Source organism: Panthera leo, chromosome A1, assembly GCF_018350215.1.
Source record: "Panthera leo isolate Ple1 chromosome A1, P.leo_Ple1_pat1.1, whole genome shotgun sequence".
Classification (NCBI taxonomy): domain Eukaryota; kingdom Metazoa; phylum Chordata; class Mammalia; order Carnivora; family Felidae; genus Panthera; species Panthera leo.
Genome location: NC_056679.1, coordinates 203,998,901 through 204,021,916, shown reverse-complemented (window position 1 = coordinate 204,021,916; position 23,016 = coordinate 203,998,901). Strand labels below are relative to the sequence as shown.

General features: G+C 36.0%; 1 protein-coding gene across 2 annotated transcripts in view; it reads right to left on the bottom strand.

The window, feature by feature from the left end:
• Nucleotides 1-1,409: 1,409 nt before the first annotated feature.
• Nucleotides 1,410-23,016, bottom strand: part of CA1H5orf34 (chromosome A1 C5orf34 homolog) — a 31,624-nt gene continuing 10,017 nt past the window's right edge. For both annotated transcript variants that reach the window (XM_042950404.1, XM_042950394.1), the window contains exons 5-13: nt 22,671-22,769; nt 21,438-21,561; nt 15,370-15,461; nt 14,407-14,476; nt 12,953-13,123; nt 12,462-12,556; nt 10,688-10,786; nt 6,092-6,132; nt 1,410-1,746 (exon numbers count right to left, since the gene is read on the bottom strand). In XM_042950404.1, coding sequence (XP_042806338.1) covers nt 1,553-1,746; nt 6,092-6,132; nt 10,688-10,786; nt 12,462-12,556; nt 12,953-13,123; nt 14,407-14,476; nt 15,370-15,461; nt 21,438-21,561; nt 22,671-22,769 — 985 coding nt within the window. In that variant the 3' untranslated portion in view covers nt 1,410-1,552. The remainder of the gene's footprint in view (nt 1,747-6,091; nt 6,133-10,687; nt 10,787-12,461; nt 12,557-12,952; nt 13,124-14,406; nt 14,477-15,369; nt 15,462-21,437; nt 21,562-22,670; nt 22,770-23,016) is intronic.

Here is a 23,016-nt window from a genome sequence, read left to right as displayed (position 1 = left end):
AAAGAGGGGCATTGCTTTCTTCTTCCTACCTACAGTTTCTCAGAACAAGTGTCAGATGGAAAGCAAGGGTAGTAGTGGGATTATATTAATCATAGAGTTGAAAGAGAATTCTGTAGTAGAAAGTGAGATCTTCAATATCAAGCAAACTCCTAGGCCTCTCACAAAACCCTGAAGTGTGACTCAGTTTCTCGGTGATAGAACTTTTCATTGCTTGCCACACTCTTGGTCCTTAGCCAGTGGAAAAGATTCAACTGAGGAAAACGATACACAATTTAACTCACATAGTTTAAAAGCTAATCAAAAAGAACACATTAACCACAATATGGGGTGCTTTTAGTCATGATAAGGACAATTTGTCTCAATTGTAGTAACAATTTCACATTGCCCTTATGGCAGCATTGTACATCTTATACTCCAGGCTTTCTAGAGCTATAGAAGAACAACATGGAAGGCTTCCTGCAACCAAAACAAAGAGAAAGGGTTAGTTCTTTTCTGTGCAGTCAGCCTACAGTCCGAAGGCACTGATTCATTTCTACAATACATACTGAATTCTCTGTGTGCTGAACACCATGTTTAGTAACAGGCTATAGAATGACTTTATGGAGCTCAAGTTCTAGCAAAGGATCTAGACTACAAAGAAACAAAAGTTGTACAACTACAGTATGTGCTATAAAGGAAATAACTAGGGTGATGTAATAGAGACTAATGGGGGAGGCCCTTCTGAAGAAGTAATAATTGGTGCTGAGATTTAAAGGTGGCAAGGAGCCCAGAGAGAAGCTATCAAGAGAACACTGTGCCCATTCAAGTCACTGACATTATCACTCCTAATCTATGCTCTACTTCATTTCCTTTTTCTCCTTGTTTCCTATGTTCTTTCTTCCATGTCAAGAAGCTGGTCTTTTCTAGAAATCAGAAGTTAATCAGAATATTTTTGCTATATTTGTCAAATCTTGAAGTCTCTTTAGTGTGTGGTTTTGTTATTTCCCAATTGGCAAGGTTCTAATAAACAGCACTTTTGATGAGCTCATTTTAGTTGCACACACTTGTATAGCATCAGTTTTTTTCAGATGTTCAAAAGAAATAAGCCAATTCAGATAAAATTGGTCTTTGATGAAGTGCTCAATTCTTAGCTTGAAGCAATATTGCCTGTATGATTTAAAGATCTAATTCTCTTTGGGCAGTTCTGTTGAAAAATATTTGGAGACACCAAAGAGCAAATGACCAAATGCACAAAATTCTGCATATTTAAAAAGGAAAAAAAAAAAAAAAAACAACCTTGAGGATTAATAGTAAATGCTCCGCAAGATAAAACAGTAACAACTATGATTTTATAAATTTTTTTTCATAAATATGAAATAATTGTTCAAAATTCTAAAATATTTCTTTATTAATAAGGTACATTATAAACATATATCTTAAAATTTACAAGTTAGGTAACCCCCAAAGTTAACTGTCATTTTTTCATATAATCATTGCACAGAAGTAATATATGTAATTTCTTGGCTTACTAGTAATACTAGTCACTTGAAACAACATCCTTAAGGTTTGTGATTCACTTTTTAGAATTTAATAGAAGACAGTCAATATCTTGAAGGATTTCAGAGGTTTTTTTCAATGCCACTGATACTCTCTTTTCATTAACTTCTTCCAGCAAGGTTTCTGAAGGTTTTGGTTCATAATGATCAGATGACCGTTCATTTTCTTTGTTGGAAATCTGGTTTAGGATACCACTATTCTCCAGTAACACTAAGTTGCTTAGTTAAGGAGTTTTTTCCCCACATTTTTCATTATATAAGTACTTTTAATTTCAGAAAGCCTGGTCTTCATATTAAAATATTATTTCTCTGTTAGGAAGGTCTCTTAGATTCATAATAGATTTGGTACTTTAGAACTTATCAAGTCTACCCCTTATTGATAAAGAAACTAGTTAGAGTAGAAGAGAAGAAGAAAGGAAAGAGTAGGTATGTGTGTGTATTTGGATGGAAATTTGGTGATAGGAGATGAAAAGAATTAAAATCTCAACATTCCTTTAAGTGAAGAAGTGATATGGGACTAAAAGAACAAAAGAGTGACAGGAATATAAATAATCTATGTGTTGTATTTTTTAATTTAAAAAAGATCTAGAATGAAAAGAAACCTGTCCTCTGTTGCAGAGCTACTTTATTATTTGAATAGGATTACAGAAAAATCATTAGATAAATTTAAATGAATGAGGTGGGAACTTACAGAACAAAAAGTTTCTTAAGAAAATGAGCCCAGTTATATGTCAACAAATTGGACAACCTAGAAGAAACAGATAAATTCCTAGAAACAGACAACCTACCAAGACTGAATCATGAAAGAGAGAATCTGAATAGATCAATCACTAATAAGGAAGTTGAATCAGTAATCCAGAACCTCCAAATAAATAAGAGCTCAGGGCCAGATGGTTTCACTGGTGAATTCCTCCAAGCACTGAAAAAGAATTAATACCAATCCTTCTCAAACTCTTCCAAAAAATAGAAGTGGAGGGAGTATGTCCAAACTCAAATCTTTAAGTCCAGCATTACCCTGACAACCAAAACCAGACAAGAACACTGGTCAGAAAAAATTATCGGGGTGCCTGGCTGGCTCAGTCAGAAGAGTATATGACTCTTCATCTCAGGGTCACAGATTCAAGCCCCATATTGGGTGAAGAGATTGCTTTTGAATAAATAAATAAATGAAAAAATAAATAAATGTTAAAAAAATTACAGGCCAATATTCCTGATGAATATAAATGCAAAAAAAATCCTCAAAAGATTAGCAAATGGAATCAACAATACCTTAAAATGATCATACACCATAATCAACTGAGATTTATTCCAGAAATGCATGGATGTTTCAACATATGAAAATCAGTCAATGTGATACACCACATTAACAAAATGAAGGATAAAAATTACCTGATTATCTCAATAGATGTAGAAAAACTGTCAACAAACTGGGTATAGAAGGAATGTACCTCATGATAATAAAGGTCACATATGACTAGCCCACAGCTAACATCATACTCAATGGTGAAAAACTGAAAGCTTTTCCTCTAAGATCAGGAATAAGACAAGGATGCCCACTCTCGCCAGTGTTATTCAACATAATGTCCTAGCCAGAGCAATTAGGCAAAAAAGAAAAGGAATTCAAGTCAGAAAAAGTAAAACTGTTTCTATTTGCAGATGATATGATATTATATATAGAAGATCCTAAAGACTCCACCAAAAACTGTTAGAACCAATAAATTCAGTAAAGTTTCATGATGTAAAATCAATGTACAAAAAAATCAATTAAATACGCTAATAACAAACTATCAGAAATTAAGAAAACAATCCCATTTATAATTATATCAAAAAGAATAAAATGCCTAGAAATATATTTAAGCAAGAAAGTGAAAGATCTATATGCTAAGACATTCATGATGGAAACTGAAGAAGACACAAATAAATGGAAAGCTATTTTGTACTCCTAAATTGGAAGAATTAATATTGTTAAAATGTCCATGCCACCCAAAACAATGTACAAATACAATTCAATCTCTATCAAATTCCCATAGCATTTTTCAAAGAAACATAATAAACAATCCTAAAATTTGCACAGAACCACAAAAGAACCCAAAGAGCCAAATCTTAAGAACAAAGCTGGAGGCATAATGCTTCCTGATCTCAAACTATATTACAAAGTTATAGTAATCAAAACAGTATAGCATGGGGAAAAGGATAGACACATAGATCAATGGAACAGAATAGAGAGCCCAGAAATAAACCCACGTAATACACGGTCAATTAATTTACAACCAAGAAGCCAAGAATATACAATGGGGGGAAAAGATGGTCTCTTCAATAAATGGTGCTGGAAAAACTGGACCCTTATCTTACACCCTACACAAATATCAACTCAAAATGGGCTGAAAACTTGAATATAAGACCTGAAACCATAAAACCCCTAGAAGAAACCACGGGGTAAGGTCCTTGACATCAGTCTTGGCAGTGATTTTTTTGGATTTGATAACAAAGCAAAGGCAACAAAAGCAAAAATAAACAAATGGAAGTACATCAAACTTAAAAGCTTCTGCACAGCAAAGGGCACCATCAACAAAATGAAAAGACAATGTATGAAATCAGAGGATGTATTTGCAAATCATATATTTGATAAGAGGTTAATATCCAAAATACATAAAGAGCTCATACAACTAAATAGCAAAAAAAAAAAAAAAACTGATAAAAAAATGGGCAGAGAAACTGAATAGATATTTTTTCAAAGACATACAAATGGTCAATAGGTATATGGAAAAGTGCTCAACATCACAAATTATCAGGGAAATGCAAATCAAAACCACAGTGAGGTCTCACCTAATATGCATTTGAATGGCTATCATCAAAAAGACAATAGTTAACAAGTGCTGGTAAGGATGTGGAGAAAAGAGAACCCTTGTGTACCTTGGTGTCAATGTAAATTGGTGTAGACACTATGGAAAACAGTATGGAAGCTCCTCAAAAAATTAAAAAAAGAACTATCATACCATTCAGCAATTCAAATTCTGCAGATATATCCAAAGGAAATGACATCAGGATCTCAAAGAGATATCTGCATTCCCATGTTCATTGCAGCATTATTCACAATAGCCAAGATATGGAAACAAACCAAGTGTCCAGTAACAAACGAACGGATAAAGAAGATATGGTATAGGGGCACCTGGGCGGCTCAGTCGGTTAAGCGTCCGACTTCAGCTCAGGTCATGATCTCACTACTTGGGAGTTCAAGCCCCGCATTGGGCTCTGTGCTGACAGCTCAGAGCTTGGAGTCTGCTTCAGATTTTGTCTCCGTCTCTCTGCCCCTTCCCTGTTCACGTGTCTCTCTCTCTCCTTTCTCTCTCTAATATAAAATAAAAAATTAAAAAAAAAAAAAAGAGAGAGATGGTAGATGTATACAATGGAATACTACTCAGCCATGAGAAATAAGGAAATCCTGCCATTTAAAACACAGAAGGATTCTGAGGGTATTATGCTAAGTGAAATAAGCCAGACAGAAACACAAATACTGCAGTGTCATTTATATGTGGAATTTTTTAAAAAAGTCAAACTGATAGAAACAGTAAAAATGGTTTCCAGGGGGTGGGGGTGGATAAAATAGAGATTAGTAAAAGACAAACTTCCAGCTCTAAATTGTATAAGGTCTGAGGATCTAATGTATAACATGGTGACTACAGTAGATAACCTTATGTTGTATGGTTGAGGTTTGCTAGAAGAATGGAACTCAGAGGTTCTTACCAAAAAAAGGGTGGGGAGAGGAAGGAATAGATATGGGGCATATAGATATAGATATGTGAGGTGACATGGGTGTTCATTATTAACAAGACAGGGTAATCCTTTCACAATATGTGTGTGTCAAGTCACCACAACGTACACCTTAAATCTCTTACAATTTTGTCAGTTATACCTCAATAAAGCAGAAATTAAAAATAAAAGAATTTTTAATAATAAATATCCTAAGAAAAAAGAAAGAAAAAGTCAGACATAGGTCTGTTATAATTTAGAATATAATTATATAAGTGAAAAAGTCTCCATAGGAGAACTTAACCCTAGTTCACTGTCCCCTGCCCTATTCAAACTCACTCAAAAGTATAAATGTTGACATGATATACCTTCTATAGACAAGATATATCTTTGTTTTTTAAGTTTATTTATTTATTTTGAGAGACAGAGGGTGAGCAGGGGAGGGTCAGAGAGGGAGGGAGGGAGGAAGGGAGGGAGGGAGAGAGAGAGAGAGAGAGAGAGAGAGAGAGAGAGAGAGAGAGAGAGTATCTCAAGCAGGCTCTGCAGGGTCAGCACACAGCCCGACGTGGGGCTTGAACTCATGAAACTGTGAGATCATAACCTGAGCTGAAAATAGTTGAATGCTTAACCAACTGAGCCACCTGGTGCCCCTAGACAAGATATATCTTAAATTACCATCTTAAATGTTATTCAGTAAAGCTCCAGAATATATAAGTATGGATTAATATAAAGTACAGAATCATGAATTAAGCCTAGAACCTAAAGGGAGTAATTATACAGGACAGTACATTCTGTTTAAAGGATACAGTTAAACTTCTTTATCTTTTCAAGTTCAGAGGCCACAGACCTGTGCAAAAAGAAAAAAAAAAGTAAGTTAATGATAGTTGTCTGAATCTTTTATATCCACGATATTTCAAGTAAGCATACTTGATTTTTTTTTTCATAAAGTTTTGAATTTTACAAAGAAGTGCCCAGAAGTTAAGAATTCTCTTTATATGGGTGCCTGTTTGGTTCAGCCAGTAGAGCATATGAATTCTCTCTATATTGGCTTTATTTAGTAACAAATCAACTTGATTCAACTGATAGCTATTGAGTACTTTTAAATTAAAAAAATTTTTTTGAATGTCTATTTATTTTTGAGAGAGAGAGAGAGAGACAGAGCATGAGTGGGGGAGGGGCAGAGAGAGAGAGAGGAAGACACAGAATCCAAAGCAGGCTCCAGGCTCCAAGCTGTCAGCACAGAGCCTGATGCAGGGCACGAACTCACGAGCCATGAGATCATGACCTGAGCCCAAGTCGTACACTCAATTGACTGAGCCACCCAGGCTCCCTGCTATTGAGTGCTTTTAATGAATAATGTAAGTGAATAGAAGTCCTCACCTCAAGGACTTTTGAATCAGGTATTGATGTTTGAAGGTAACGGGCATTCCTGCCACAACTTAAAAACAAATTTTTTTTTTGATGTTTTATTTATTTTTGAGAGAGAGAGACAGAGTATGAGCGGGGGAGGGTCAGAGAGAGAGGGAGACATAGAGTCTGAAGCAGGCTCCAGGCTCTGAGCTGTCAGCACAGAACCCGACACGGGGCTCGAACTTGTGAAATATGAGATCATGACCTGAGCTGAAGTCGAATGCTTAACCACCTGAGCCACACAGGCACCCCAACTTTTTTTTTATATAACTGTTTTTTTCTATTTATTTGAAGTTTTTTTATATAACCATTTTTTCTATTTGAAGTACAATAAAAAAAAAATGCTACACTCTGGAAATTCAGTGGCACAGGTACATGGCCATAACTTGAGAGACATTATAAAGTTAAAAAAAAAAAAAGGAAATAAAAAGAAAAAAAACTCTCATATGAAACTGCACTATTACATACTTTTATCTGCTCAAACAGATAATTTGCAAATATTAGGTCAATAAACTGTATAACATCCATAAAAAGGTAGCTTTCTTACTGAAATGCAAGAATTTAAAAGATTGGTAATCGACGGGTGCCTGGGTGGCTCAGTCGGTTAGGCTCAGGTCATGATCTCATAGTTCATGAGTTCAAGCCCCCACATCAGGCTCCATGCTGACAGCTCAGAGCCTGGAGCCTGCCTCAATTTTGCGTCTCCCTCTCTCTCTGCCCTTCCCCCATGCTCGCTTGCTCTCTCTAAAAAAACATTAAAAAAAATTTTTTTTAAAGATTGATATCTAAACAACAAAAGACAAAAACAAACTGGAATGAAAATCTAGATATCACTTCTAAAATCGGGGCTTTCTGTTGGAGACTTCCTACTCTTCTCTCCCTCTGCCATATCCTGCTGGAGTTCCAGGCCCCACTCCTCTGTCCACCTATCTACCCACAGATCCCGCCTGCTACAACTTTTTTAATACTCACCTGGTATACCCTCTTCTTTCCTCCTCCAAGTTTAGTCAAAGTTAAAAACCTACTAAAATCCTATCACTTCTCTGAAAGAAGTGTTCTCTCCTTCCTTGAATTTCTATAGCACTGTTAACTAATCATATACTCATTGTAATCTCTTGAACTCTTTAACCTTCTGATTTTCATACCTAGATTGTCTTTTTCAGGAGAAAGGATTTTTTTCTTTTTCTTCTGTACTTTGCACATATAAGTAAGGCCTCATTTATATGGAACCCTTCAGAAACAGATGGTTTTGGGGGGCCAAGTTTTTACAGTTGAATTAGGTGTCAAAATATAAGTATTTTCTATTAAGTTTCTTCTGGAATAGACTACTTACTCATTTCATTGTTTTCTTAAACACAGTATATTACATATTCTCTTCTCCTTGAATAGAAGGGTTAACATTATGAACATTAACTCTTACCATGTTCCACAGAAACAGACACTGGGACAAATGGTAATGGGTAGAGGGCAGAATCTCTGACGTGTGTATCCTTTCTCTTTTTCCTCATTAAGCTAGAATGAAATGTGAGCAGTGGCACACAACTAGAAAATAGTGTAACTTAACTAGCTCACTGTAAAATTAATGAAGACTTTAATATCTAAAACATCTCTCTATTCAAGTCACTAGAAAAGTCTTCACAGTTCATGGAACTTGTCTGCTTTACTGGCCTTACTACAGTGGAATGTATTCACCTCCTTGTCAATTTGTACTCTTTCGTTGTACTCTAGTCTATGGATGAAGGATGAAAGAGATCTTTCAACATTTTAAGCATCTGTGGTAAAGACTTCGATATGACTTATTCCAAGGCCTGCTGATTATTCATCACTGAAAAACATCTTTTTTTTCCACATACGACATTTTTCTGGCTGTAAGCAACAATACAAACTACCTTTAGTGCTGTTGCTCAAATGATGACCCAACTTCTTATGAACTCTCTTCTGTACTATTTTTGACTAGCATCCCTATTAAGAAGTTGAATCAGTAAATAAATAATAGAAGGTGAGCTGGAAAAAAAATACTGAAATACAATTTAGGTAGCTATCGATTGTGCAGTCATTTCTCTTCCTTCAACCCTTCTCTGACAAGAAAACAAATCAGAGTGGAGATGTGTTAGGCTTTGCAAGGGAAATGGAGCTATTGTAAGCGACTGCGACTGGACTGCGTCTCCTCTCCCTACTCTTCCTCAATTCCTTTGTCTTTCTGCTGCTCCTTTTTGCTTCCACCCGTGGCTGCTCTCACCAATATGCACTTCTCTCATGCCCTCACTTTTTAGTTGTCTTTACAGTTATCCTCTTCAAAGTCTTCATGTAAAAAGGCTAGCATCTTACAAACTTTGTCAGCTGAGCAATGAAGTGACCAATTTTATCGTCATACATAATTTCCCTTTCATCCCAACTATGTTTTTTGCTAGCTACTCGGGCAATTTTTCTGCTCCCAAACAGACTGTAGCTGAAGAATGGAGGATCTGGAAAGCTGAACCCTTAGGATACCTAACATATTCAAATAACATCTACTGATTTGATTTCGACCTCTTTCTCTAAGTCACTTAGGAAAAGGTGTTGAGAATTAGGCTTAATGTTTGTATTTTTTCACCATGCTATGCTAAGACACCTTACAAACCACTTTAAAGCTTCCTAAATTGTTCCTGGTATCCCTCTTTTCCAATACAGGTTTCTTCCACTATCCAATGGTAGAGTGTTCTATGAAAACGTTCATAAACTTAAATGGCACAAAGTGAAAAAACAATTGCCATTCATTTTTATGGAAAATGTTTTGATCATTCCCACACCCAAAACATAACCTCTCTTAAGACTTTTTCTGACACCTAAGGATCCATCTTGCTAATGGATGCACAAAATAAACTGGGATAAAGCACAAAGGCTCACAGACACAGTTCAAAGCTATGGCAGACTGAAGCTGAGATGCTGAGTGTAGTTCTCAGGTAAGGAGCTCAGAGCTACCATGCTCCCTGCTGGGGGTGCAAGCTGCCTCCGTGTAAGAGCTCGCTGCTAAACAAATGCAGAATGCTATTTTCACTTTTTGCCTTTTTCCTTGAAAGCGAAAACACTTCTCGAATTTTTTTTGGTTAGCAAAGACAGGAACATACTCCCAAGTACTAACCAGGCCCGACACTGCTTAGCTTTCAAGGTCAGACAAGATCAGGCACATCCAGGGTGGTATGGCTGTAGAAAAATGGGGACATGCTAATGTAGGTCTTTCATGTAAGTGAAGCGGCATAGTGCAAACTTCCAAAAAGTAGGGGATACCTGTACATTCAGAGTATGCTCTCAGTGATACTAACCTTCCTAAGGGCCTTTCTTCCTATCATTTTTTCCACCTAGGAACTCGTAATTCCATCAAGTGTGAGCTTTTCTATTGATCACAAGATCTATTCTTATTCTTCAAAACCCACAATACACCCTAACAGATAGCATCTGCTCCATAAAAACATTTTTTCACTGTCTCCACAGGACAAAATACACTTTTTACCTCTACCCTTGCTCCCTCCCTAAAATATCTTATTCATTTCCCTAAATATTCCTTTGAAGCCCAGTTCTAGTCCCCTTGCACACTGAAGGGCACGTAGGATGGACTAAAATACTTTATTTGTTGATTTGCCAGTTGATTTGGGGGAGGTAATTAATATGATAAAAATGATCTCAAAATCAATTTTTTCTGAAAGTTAGTTAACATTTTACTTCTTTTAATATTGCTAAAATTTTAAAAATTCTGCTTTAAATTTTTCCATAAAGTTTTCGGGATGAATTTATCATATAAAAAGAATCACCCATTTTGGTAAGAAGTTTGCAATGCAGTTTTCTGAACTTCAGATAAAATAAAATACGATGTAATGTAATAAATTGGATATCTGATTAAAGATAAATTATTTTCAAGCTTAAGCTATCAGAAAAGAGTCTCAGAGCTTACCATTTGACATTTTTAATTTTTGTGACTCTTTTACACAGATAAAGTTTAAGAGAAATATAAATACCAATTTTCTTCAAGAATAGAAGATGAAGAATGTGTGGGCATCTCTCTCTGATTAGTCTGGGTCAGGCTTCTGCACCATGATATGACTGCTGTCACATATCTAGATTGAAAACATTAAAATAAATATTTGAAAAATGAAGTTGTATAGTATTTTTAAAAACATTTTTTAAAAAGGAAAAATCATTAAGACAATTTGGGGAAAAATGATAAAGAAAAAAATTCCAAAGTGAGGCATTTACTGGTAAATTTTTTGAGTCTTTTTCAAAGCAAATGGAAAAGTTAAGTTTTTTTCATTATTCATCAAGAATAAAATGATTTACTCATATTCATGATTAGTAAAGATATTTCTATAAGTTATTTTTTAAAATTAATTTATTTTTGAGAGAGAGAGAGAGAGAGAGAGAGAGAACGAACATGAGCAGGGACGGGGCAGAGAGAGACAGAAAGAGAAATAATCCCAAGCAGGCTTTGCACTGTCAGCACAGAGCCCAACACAGGGCTCGATCTCACCAACCATGAGATCATGACCTGAGCTGAAATCAAGAGCCGGATACTTAACAGCCTGAGTCACCCAGCTGCCCCATTAAAGACAGGCTTTAAGAATCAGAACAAAGCAATACTTGGATTTCATTCAAAATTCAAATTCAAATGTCTAAATTCTCCAAAGTGAAATAAATTTCATTATGTTTTATAATGAAAATGTCTTTACACATTAAGACTAAGTGAGCATTTGCTTTCTAAAATTTAAACCAGAACACAGCCATTAATTCCCACACATATACACAAATGTATAATTATATATAATTCATTCAATATACAAAACAAGTATCAAGTTCAATAAAACAAATGATCTCAAGTGATGGCCTGAAACAAATAGTAATGTTTGTCAAAGACACTGCATTTTTTCTTATTTATTTATTTATTTATGTTGAGAGAGAGAGAGAGAGAGAGAGAGAGAGAAAGAATATGAGTGGGGAAAGGGCAGAGAGAGACGGGCAGAGAAAGGACCCCAAGCAGGCTCCATGCCATCAGTGCACAGCCCGATGCAGGGCTCAATCTCACAAACTGTGAGATCAGGCATGACCTGAACCGAGATCAAGAGTCAGCCCCTTACCTGACTGAGCCACCCAGATGCTCTGTATTTTTGAGGCAAATTATTCAAACTAGCAATGAATGTTGGAGCATTTACACCAAAATGCAATAAATCCCAACAGGAAAATAAATTCATGAGGTAAAAAAGCAATTCTTTCGTGAACATTCTCAAATAAAATCACTAACATGCCGAGAACATCACAAGTAGACTGATTACAGCAAATTACATAAAACCAAAACAGAAAAAGCATGTTCATAAAAATGGATTTTAAGAATCTTCTCCATCTTAAGAAAAAGCATCACTGAATTAATTTTATTCCACGTCACAGAAATATACATAACTTTAGTTATTTGTGCAAACCTTATTTCAAAAGGTTAGGGGATTAATTAATGGTTAACACAGCTGACCACAGTCCAACTTCCACAGCAAGACCAGTGTATCGAAAATACTCATTTTGAAAAACCACTTGAATACAAATGGAAATGATTAAAAATGATCTGATTTATTTAGTTATGCAAGATGCCAATACTTCTGTAAACTCTGAAATCTGCTGAAATGATACATGCACAATATCTACCTGAAAAAACTAAAAATATAACATTTAAATAGGTTTATATGCTTCCCCTCTGTCAGAAAACTGTTTACCATCATAAAAATAGTTTTTAAAACTGCTTTTCAGTACCTTTCATATGGTCCAGGGTGTTGAATCTGAATTAACTGATCTTGCCCATCAGGAAAAGTTAACTTACACCAAGCTAAGTTGAGACCTTGGTTTACCTTAAGCAGAAAAGAGGGAAAAACAAGTTTTATCGTTCTAAAACTGAGACAAAACTCACAACAAAAGCCTCTTTTACATTATCAATTTAAAAAATATGTAGATGAATCATTAAAACTTTATTTTGACTAATTTAAAGATTATATTTTACATGGATTATGGGTATTGTTTAACCACCACTCTGGTCCTTCTCTATATAATCAGTTGCCTTTATAAAAATGATTATTTGTCACACCTTTCTGATTTTTGCTAGGAAATCCAATGAGATCACTAAAGCCTCTTGACAGATTTTACATCTCAAAAAATAAAATTGAGATAGTGTGGTACTTGATTTTCTTTGTTCTATTTCCACTGATAGAAACAATAAAAAAGTAGATTTCAGTATGAAATATAATCACCTGTCTCTTTTCAGTAAAAGAGCTGAAATTCCAATTTAGGGTTAGAGTAATGCCATTTAAAAAGAGAGCATGTACTTTGTCATCAGAGTATGCAAGAAATCTTCCCACGCTGGGTATGAGCGATTCTCTCAAAAGTAAAGGCAGTATATTGCTATCATTTATCCCAGGTACCTAAAACCAAGTAAACAAAAACAGCAGGAAAGAGAGTTATCCATTGATAAGACTTAAATGATTAATAAACTCTGAGGCAACTTTATTCAGAAGTTGAATATTGTAGAATCCTTATATATGTCTTCACTTTTCCAGAAGTGGATAGCCAAATTAGTCTATTACAAGCAGATTAAGTTCTAGTCTTTGAAAAGTCCATGTTCTGAATTTTAGAACACAGACAAAACTTAGGAAGTACAGCAACATATAGGTTTATAATTAAATTAGTACAGATACAGAATTCAAAGTTTGAGAATCACTTCCTTTAAGTCCATGTTAAAGAAATTACTTTTACTGTTATAGAAACAGAGAATACTGTACTATCATAGTTTATAATAACCACATTTTGACATACTTCAAATCTTATCAATTTCCCTGCCCTTCCCCCTCCACTGAGAAAAAAGAAACAAAACAAATTATAGGCAAAGTATAACATAAGAGCCAGATTTTGCAGTGTTTATCTAGTAAGTGGATATTTTTCTGAATAAACCAATATTAATGTTACAAAGAATTTCTCACATGACTTCAATGAAAGTAACTTGAACTTAGAGGTATGTATGTAAACAATAAAACAATTTTAAAAATCTTGCTTTTAAAATAATTTTAATAGGGATGCTTGGGTGGCTCAGTCAGTTAAGTATCCGTCTTCAGCTCAGGTCATGATCTTGCAGTTTGTGAGTTCAAGCCCCACATTGGGCTCTGTGCTGACAGCTCAGAGCCTGGAGCCTGCTTCAGATTGTGTCTCCCTCTCTCTCTCCCTGCCCCTCTACCGCTCACGATCTGTCAGCTGGTTGAGCATCTGACTCTTGATTGCAGCTCAGGTCATGGTCTCAAGGACATGAGACCTAGCCTGGCGCTGGGCTCTTGCGGTGTAGATAGGTGTACAGATAGGTGTAGAACCTATCTGAGATTCTGTCTCCCTCTCCCTATGCCTCTCTCCCACTCACATGAGTTCTCTCTCTCTCTCTCTCTCTCTCTCTCTCTCTCTCTCAAAAATAAATAAATAAATATATATAATTTTGGAGCACCTGGGTGGCTCAGTCAGGTAAATGTCCGACTTCAGCTCAGGTCGTGATCTCGCGGTTTGTGAGTACGAGCCCTGCATAGGGCTTTCTGCTATCAGTGCAGATCCCGCTTTGGACCTTCTGTCTCCTCTCTCTCTGCCCCTCCCCCATGTGCATTTGCGTATGTACACTCTCTCTCTCTCAAAAATAATAAATAAATAAATAATAATAATTTTAAGATACCATTTTCCAGCAGCATATACGATAGTTATGGCTTAAAGAAAGCCTTGTCTTCGCACAGTGCTGAAGAATTCTGTGAACATGAAAAATACTGCTTAAACATTTGCAAATAATCACATTTTCCAATTCTAGCAATGCATTCTTACTGCTATACAACATGTTAGGCAAGTAATTCATTTCCACTAAAATACATTTGGAACTCCTTTCTTCCTGAAGTCCTTAATCCCCTAGAAGGTGATTGCTTCCCTTTGTGTTAATCTTACATAGGTTACTCCTCTCATTTTTAGTAATGAAATGACTCCAAATGGAGACAATTTTCAGGTGCTCCTTTCTAGGAGGTGATGGTTTCACAGCACCTGAAAGGTTTAGTGTAGTCTAAGAGTGCTGGGGAGGTGAATCAACTATCCATAAAAAATCAAATTACCAATTCTGTTCCTTCAAATCTACTCTGGAAGTTGCTTAGACATAAGTTTGAAAAAATTAATAATTTAATTCAGGAATACACTTTCATGCTTCTGACTGCCACAGATTAATTAGAATTTTAAAAAAAACATATGAACCGAAGAACTGAACTGCACTTCATCTTCTGTATACTCTCAGAATCTTTATTACTCTGAGGATAATAAAATATATGAAAATTTTAAATTATCATCAAATCCTTAACTTGATTCCAAGACACCATAAGGATGCACTCACCCAGAGAAAAGGCACTTACTTCCTAACTGTGCATGCTTGCTATATATGGATGCTTCTCCACATTTAACTTTAAATTTCAAAGCCAGCAGTACTCTTACAATGATGTGATTACCTTATTTTGTGGATGAAGAGACCAGAAAAGCTGACAGATTTTACCAAAGACACATATTTCCACTGTACCTACCATTTCTTACTCTTACCCTAACCACTAGAAAATGTATCAGGGTTCTCAGACACAACACTTCAGTCAGGTGAATGTGAAAAACTTACCTGGTTGCCTGTTTAATTAGAGAACACACAGAGAACAGACTTCCTGGTCTATCAGGAGGAAGGTTATTTACTGAATAAGTTTTCTCTTCTTTCTGAAAATTAATTTAAAATATCTCAATAAATGTTGGCCATTATTATTTTTTCTTGAAATATGTATTTACATTGTGACAAGGCAAGCAGTTATTTTAACTTAACCAAAAGCCCATAATATTTTTAAAGGTATTTTATGCTTTTCCATTGTCCCATTTTTTTTAAGTCTAGCATTCCTTATGGATAGTCACAGAAGTTATATTCTAATACCCTATAACATACTGTCCAATTTAAGTTTTGGCTATATTTAAATTAATATAGCAACAGAACTAATTTTCCTACACATTAGCAGAAAACTTATAAGCTGCCTTTCCCCTTTAGATCAAAACAAAAACAGGGGCATCTAAGTGGCTCAGTAGGTTAAGTGTCCAACTCTTTTTTTTTTTTTTTTAATTTTTTTTTTAACGTTTTTTTTTTTTTATTTTTGAGACAGGGAGAGACAGAGCATGAACAGGGGAGGGTCAGAGAGAGGGAGACACAGAATCTGAAACAGGCTCCAGGCTCTGAGCTGTCAGCACAGAGCCCGACGCGGGGCTTGAACTCACGGACCGCGAGATCACGACCTGAGCTGAAGTCGGATGCTTAACCGACTGAACCACCCAGGCGCCCCATAAGTGTCCAACTCTTGATTTTGGCTCAGGTCATGATCTCACATTTCATGAATTTGAGCCCCATGTTAAGCTCTGTGCTGATAGTGCAAAGCCTGGTTGGGATTCTCTCTCCCTCTCTCCATCTCTCTGCCCCTTCCCTGCTCTCGCTCTCTCAAAATAAATAAACTTTAAAAAACAAAAACACAATTGTAATTGAACAAATATACAATTTTGCCATATTTTATTAATGGAAGAACTATCGCTACAGTTTATAGAAGACAACATTATTTACAAGCTCAGCTTTCTGAATTAAAAAAAAAAAATTGTTATTCCTTTTGAGTATCCTTTCTCAGACTTTTTTTTTTTTTTTAAGCCTTTAAGGCTTGAGGGCTTGTACAGATCTAATTTGAACCACAAGAGAACATAGTCCCCATATATACTTTACCATCAGTGAGAGAAGACAGGCTTTGAAGACAAAGCTGGATTCAAATCACAGGTGCCTCTTACTAACTATAATGACGGACAGGTTTACGCAACTTTTTGTAAACCTCAGTGCCTATAACCTGTGAAATGGGGATACTACCTACCATCTAGATTGTTTTGAGCATTAATGATGTAATACATATATAAAGCACCCAGGCCAGAATTCAGCATAGAGTAGTTACTCAAAAAATAGTCCCTCCTCTTTTATCCTGGACTATAGACTTGAATATCTAAATCTCTATGAGGCTTCTCCACTGAATATCACAAAGACATCTCAACTTCAACGTGTCAAAAATGGAATTACCTTCATTTCAAAATCTGCATTTTCTCCTTCTCTACTTCAGATCTACCTGTGGTGTGTTCTCTCTACCTGGATCTCAGCTCTCTCCTCCATCATCTTCCTTTGTCTAACTCCTGCGTTTCTTTGCTCTCAGGAAGCCATTACCCAGAATAGGTGAAATCCCCTACTTACGTCCACAAGCACCGCACCCACCACTCTTGCTTTTTGGTTTTCATCATAATTTCAATTTCATAGTTTTTTTATTAAGTGTCTGTCTTCCCTGCTAGAATGGGGCTTCATGAAGGTAGGGGCTGTATCTGTTCTTCTGACCTCTGTCTGAATCCCTAGCATTTGTTAGCAATGTGCCTTAGTACATGATAGGCACTCAAACTAATGCATTTTAACTATTTACATCTTTCTTCATTGGACACTGAGTTCCTTGAGAGTTCTTGTCTTTTCCACTACCCTATTTCAATTCTAAGATACTCAGTTTTCCTAATTTAGCCTCTTTGAAATCTGGATGCATCTTAAGAGTATCTTACTTTCAGGTAGGTGAGTTTGAGATATAAGAGAATTTAAATGTTTTATTGACACCTCCTGGTAAGATCAAAAGCAACCGTCATCAAAACAATTTAGACTTGATAAAATTTTGGTTTAACACAGAGCCTGGCACCACCACTCATTGATTTATTCAACAATTTGCCATCATTTTCAACCCCTTCCTCATCCCCAATATCCAGTCAGTCATCAGTTCTGTTTCCTTAATATTCGTGTCCATTCCTAGCTTTTCATTCTCATTACCACTGCCTGGTTCCTCATACTTTCTTCCCTGAACTGCTATCAATGTCCTCTAACTGGTCTACTATCTCTTTCCCACTCCAGTTTATCTTCCTCTGAAATGACCTAGCAAAAATATGATGTCACTTCCATATTTTAATCCTTCAGCACTTGTGCAAAAGCAGTATGGTTTCTCATGCCCCATTTATGAGCTGGCTCAACTTAGTGGTTTAGTCTCTTCCCTGGAAATTCCCCTCAATACTCTCTTTACAGCATTCTCTATCTATAGCATTTTCTTTTCCTTCAACACTCCATCCTTGCCCCAGGCTCTAGCCTCCAGTTAGGTGAGTTTATCTACCTGTTCTATGCTCTAGCAATAATACTGCGTTGAACAAGACAGTGCTTACTTCTAGAGTGGGTTAGCAAACAAACACTGATCAGTAAGAAAATGTCACATAGCACTAATTGCTATGAAGAAGAAAAGAGGAGGGTATCATGATAGTGTCAAAAGTAGCTCCTTTAATTTGGATAGTTGGGAGATGACATTTATTTATTTTTAATGTTTTTATTTATTTTTGAAGGAGAGAGAGACAGAGCATGAGCAGGGGAGGAGCAGAGAGAGAGGGAGACGTAGAATTTGAAGCAGGCTCCAGGCTCTAAGCTGTCAGCACAGAGCCCGATGCAGGGCTCGAACTCACGAACTGTGAGATCATGACCTGAGCCAAAGTCGGACTCTTAACCGACTGAGCCACCCAGGTGCCCCAGGAGATGACATTTAAATAGAAATGTTAATGATAGGAAGCCAGACATGCAAAGAGTTGGACAAGTAGTTCCCTCAGTGATATATTCCTCCAACCTTCATCCCTCTTTTGTAGAACTCCTTTAAAAGTATAGGTCCTAGGGATACCTGGCTGGCTTAGTCGATACAGCATCCGACTCTTGATCTCAGGGTTGTGAGTCTGAAACCCACACAGGATGTAGATATTACTTAAAAAGGAAAGGAAAAGAAAATCTCCTAGCTCAGCCGTGTCTTCCTGCAGTTGACTTTTCTCCAAAATTGGGTCAGGTGCCCCTCCCCTTATGTGGTCCCAAAGCACCACATTCTTATCTCTATGAAAGCACTTACATCATGAGCCCTTGACAATCTTTCCTACTTAGAATTTTAATTATGCAAGTAACAGTACATTACTATTTTATTTTATGTTTTTGGAAAAAAAGAAAGTTAAGAAAATACATTTAAGTCCCTCCCTACTTTTCCTCCCTCACAAAATCCCACACTCCCTGCTCCTCCCGCCTAAAAGTAACTGCTTCAGTTTGGTTTTTACCTGCCCAAATCTTTCCCTGTGCATTTACATGTGTATTATACACAGTAACATATTTGGGTTTGGGGTTTGTTTTTGTTTTTTACACAGAAGATATTGTTGTACATGTTCTTCTGCAACTTTCTTTTTTCACAGTGTCTTGAAGATCTTTCCATCTCTCTATGCATCTATGTCTTCCTCATTCTTTTAAGCCACCACAAAAGCACCCTGTAATCTGACCATCTCTCATTTCACCATCTCTCTACTGAGGAACATTTAGATTGCTTCTAGTGTTTCGCTCCTACAAACAATGCCACACTCCATATCCTTGGCTGTATTTCTTTGTATATATATGTGTTAATATTCTTCTATGATAGATACCTAGAGGCAGAATTTCTAGCCAATTTAACTTGGTATTATCAAACTGTCCTTCACGAAGGCTAAATCAATTTACACTCCAACCCAGTACTACGAAAGCACCCTTTTCCCCGCACCCTTGCCAGCAATAGATATTAACAACCTTTTGATAATTTGATGAGTGAAAAATGTTATGTTGTTGTTATTTTAATTTGCATTTCTTTGATGCAAGCAGTTTATAAGTTATTTATATTGCCTTTTCTATGGCTTAACCATTATTCATTTTTCTATGAGAGGTTTTTATTTTTTTGGTCTTTTTATTACTGATTTATAGTACAGAATAGTTTTTTCCAGACCTTTGACTTTTTGGCTTTATCTAATTTAACAAAAATTAAATATTTAAAATTTAACGTAAGTTTACCAAGGTTACCAAACTTTTATTTTGTGCCTTCTGGTGTTTTGTACTGTATTTAAGAAGACCTCCCCTCCCCCAAGATTATAAACACTGTTCTTCTAGATTTTCTTCTAACAATGATAAACTTTGGTTTCTTACATTTAGCCCTTTAACCCTTCTGGAATTTATTTTTAGAGTATGGGTTAAAGTAAGAAGCAAATAATTCTCTCCTGAAAAGACAGCCAATTGTTTCCAAATCTCTTACTCAAGTGGACAGAGGTCTGAGAGTGAAGCCCTCAGCAGTCTACCACAAAGGCACAGGTCATCTGGAAGTTCTGTTTTATCCCAAAGCTCATGTTCTCCTCCATGATATGTTTGCTTCAGTATGAAAATTATCATCCCTCCCCCTGACACCTCTGAGTAAAACTGAAGCTCCAGGAAGATGTACAGTATTTATCTTGTACTTTTTCAAACTCTCAATACACAGCAGTCAGCAGTGTAACTGCACACACCCACTCTATTTGCCTGTTTACTTGATGATCTCATGTACTACACACACACACACACACACACACACACACACACACACGCACGCACAAGCACGCACACGCACACATAGCAGTGGTCATGCTTTCATTTCATGTGCTTCTTGGCCTGTCTGACTGACTACTAAACTTTGAACCCTTTAGGGAAGGAGTTCTTTGTCTTCACCCAGTGCTTGGCAGAGTGCCTGCCTAGGAAGGTTCAGTTAAGATGTATTGATTGAATAAATGAATACTTTCTTACAAATGGACCCAGTGGGGAATCTGTATGTATGTGTGTATGTGTGTATGTGTGTGTGTATATATATATATATACACACACAGATACATACCCCCCCACACACACATATATAAAATGAATGAAATATTCATTCTAAAATTTTAATGAATGCAGATATTTGGGATTTACTTAAAAATAAATAGGGAGTGGAGGGAGCAGTGGAAGTACAGATGGAACAAGTGATAAACAATTTATCACTCAAAATTCCACACTGTAATATAAAAAGAAAACATATATATTATGTTCCATTCTGCAAAGCAAAGCCATGTGATACCATGGTGATCCATACATAAGGGTGGATGTCAAATGTCAGATTGGGAACAAGCAAATTTAGACTATTGACAATATATCCATATGATTACATTTCGGCCTGATATATTAAATATATCGTTATATTTCACTATTTCAACAACAGAGAACAACCTTGTTCAACTTTCTACTTGTATATAAAGATTCAGGAGTTAAGAGGTATTTTAAACATGCAAATAATTACATGGTGGGGAAAAAAGAATGTGCTTTTAATGTGCATATATTAATTCAAAGATATGCTGCTGGTTTTAGTATTGATGAATTCTATGACATAAGAAATTTAAATTTAACTTCTGATTTAAACACAAATTAGGGCACCTGGCTGGATCAGTCAGTACAGTGTGCAACTCTTGATCTCGGGGTTGTAAGTGCAAGCCCCACCTTGGGTGTAGATATTACTTAAAAATAAAATCTTAAAAAAAAAAAATAAATGGAAATTACTTAGGCAAATGACTGGCAGAATACAGGAGGAGAATGCAATAAACATAAGGTGGTTAGTAATCACTGTGCCACAGCTGGCAATAACGTTGTATTAACTCTCCAGACTGCATAGTAGTAGGCAAGCAATATTATATAAAGATCAAATTTCCTATGTATGTTCAGAATTATTTAGAAAGAGCTATATACAAAAGCCTTTTTGAGCTGAAAACTCATTGTCAGCTTACCTCTTCTGATCCTTCCTGAATGGAATAATAAGTAAAATAGCTCCCAAAATGAGCTCCCTCAGATTTGAAAACAGAGCCATCTCCAGGATAAATCTCTATTGAGTTCACATTTTTATGGGTAAGTCTAAGGAAGAAAAGTAATCATTAAATTTTTTTTTCTAATTAAGATTAAAACATAAATGAGAGCAATCAAAAAAGAAAAAATAATAAAGCAAAGTACTATATGGAATTCTGCCTATCCAGCAAAACAGATAATTTCATACTTTGCACCCAACTGGCTAAATTAAATTTTTTGCAAAAAATAAACAGAACACACAGAATCAGTTAATGTATCTATTTCAACAGCTAAGCCTAGTTTCTGGAGGTCAGGCATCTTACCATCCTGGTGTCCCTTCTGCCAATCATAGTAGCTGGCATATACTAGTCACCAAAGAAATGCCCACTGCAAAGGAGTTAAATATGACAACACCAGAGCCTGAAAATAAGATAATCCTTTAGTAATCAAACTAGTAGAATCTATACCTGATGAATGAGATTAGCCATGTGTAAAAGGAGCCATCCCTAAGAGAAGGTGACTAATCATATTTGAAGTAGCCAAGTATAATCAAGGTAGTGGGTATATATAATGTACAAAACTTCAGCCAAGTCAGTTTTTACTGAGAAATATATGAAGAATATATTGTCAGAAGGGGATGGGCTTTCATGCAAGAAAAGGAAAGCCCTAAGAACAAAATCTTACAATGCTATTCTAGCATTATTTATAGAAGTAAAACCCTGAATCTAGCCAACATTAGTATTCTAGTCACTAGAGACGTGTACTTTGTGGTGGGGTAGGGATAATTCAATGGAATAGTGCAGACACAGAGGAGCCTCTAATCTTCTCTAATTCCATGCTCAATAGGCAACATTTTGATGTGACTAATTCAGACAACTAGATCCCCCGATGCTTGGAAGGGGTATCCTAAATAACTGACCTAAGTATTTCATTCAGTAGCAAAACTAAGCCTCACTGGCTCTGGAGTTGTCACAAAAATCTTGTGAATATGGTTAATGTGAATTAGTCACAAGACTCCTGTGTGCACTAATAAAACTAAGTTTTAAGACCTATAAAACGTAGGACCAAACATAAGAATGATGGCCCTAGCCAAACTGTGTCCTTTTGTGGGAGTCTGTCTGCAAGACTAGTCCCATCCCTTCAGACATCACTAAATACTTCCAACACTGGTGCCTTACCGATAAGTCACACCTTTGTACCAAACCACTTTCACTAGTTCAGGATAGGAATATTCTTCATCAAACTGTCCTTGTGAAAGTGAATCACAAAAATTCCACCTGTGAAGGACAAAATACAAGCTATTAATTCTGGTTGCTCAACAAAATTACCTTTAGAAATCAACCAAATAGGGCAACTGTAACATTTATTTCTGGCTTAACTTGTTAGAGCCAAGAAAAGTAAAAATTAATATAAAAGTGTATGAAGGAACTGAAAACTAATCTTATTTTTCCATGGATTTTTTTCCTTCAGTATTTTTAACAATCTTCTTATTCAATCTCAGCACAATTACATAAATTAAGGATC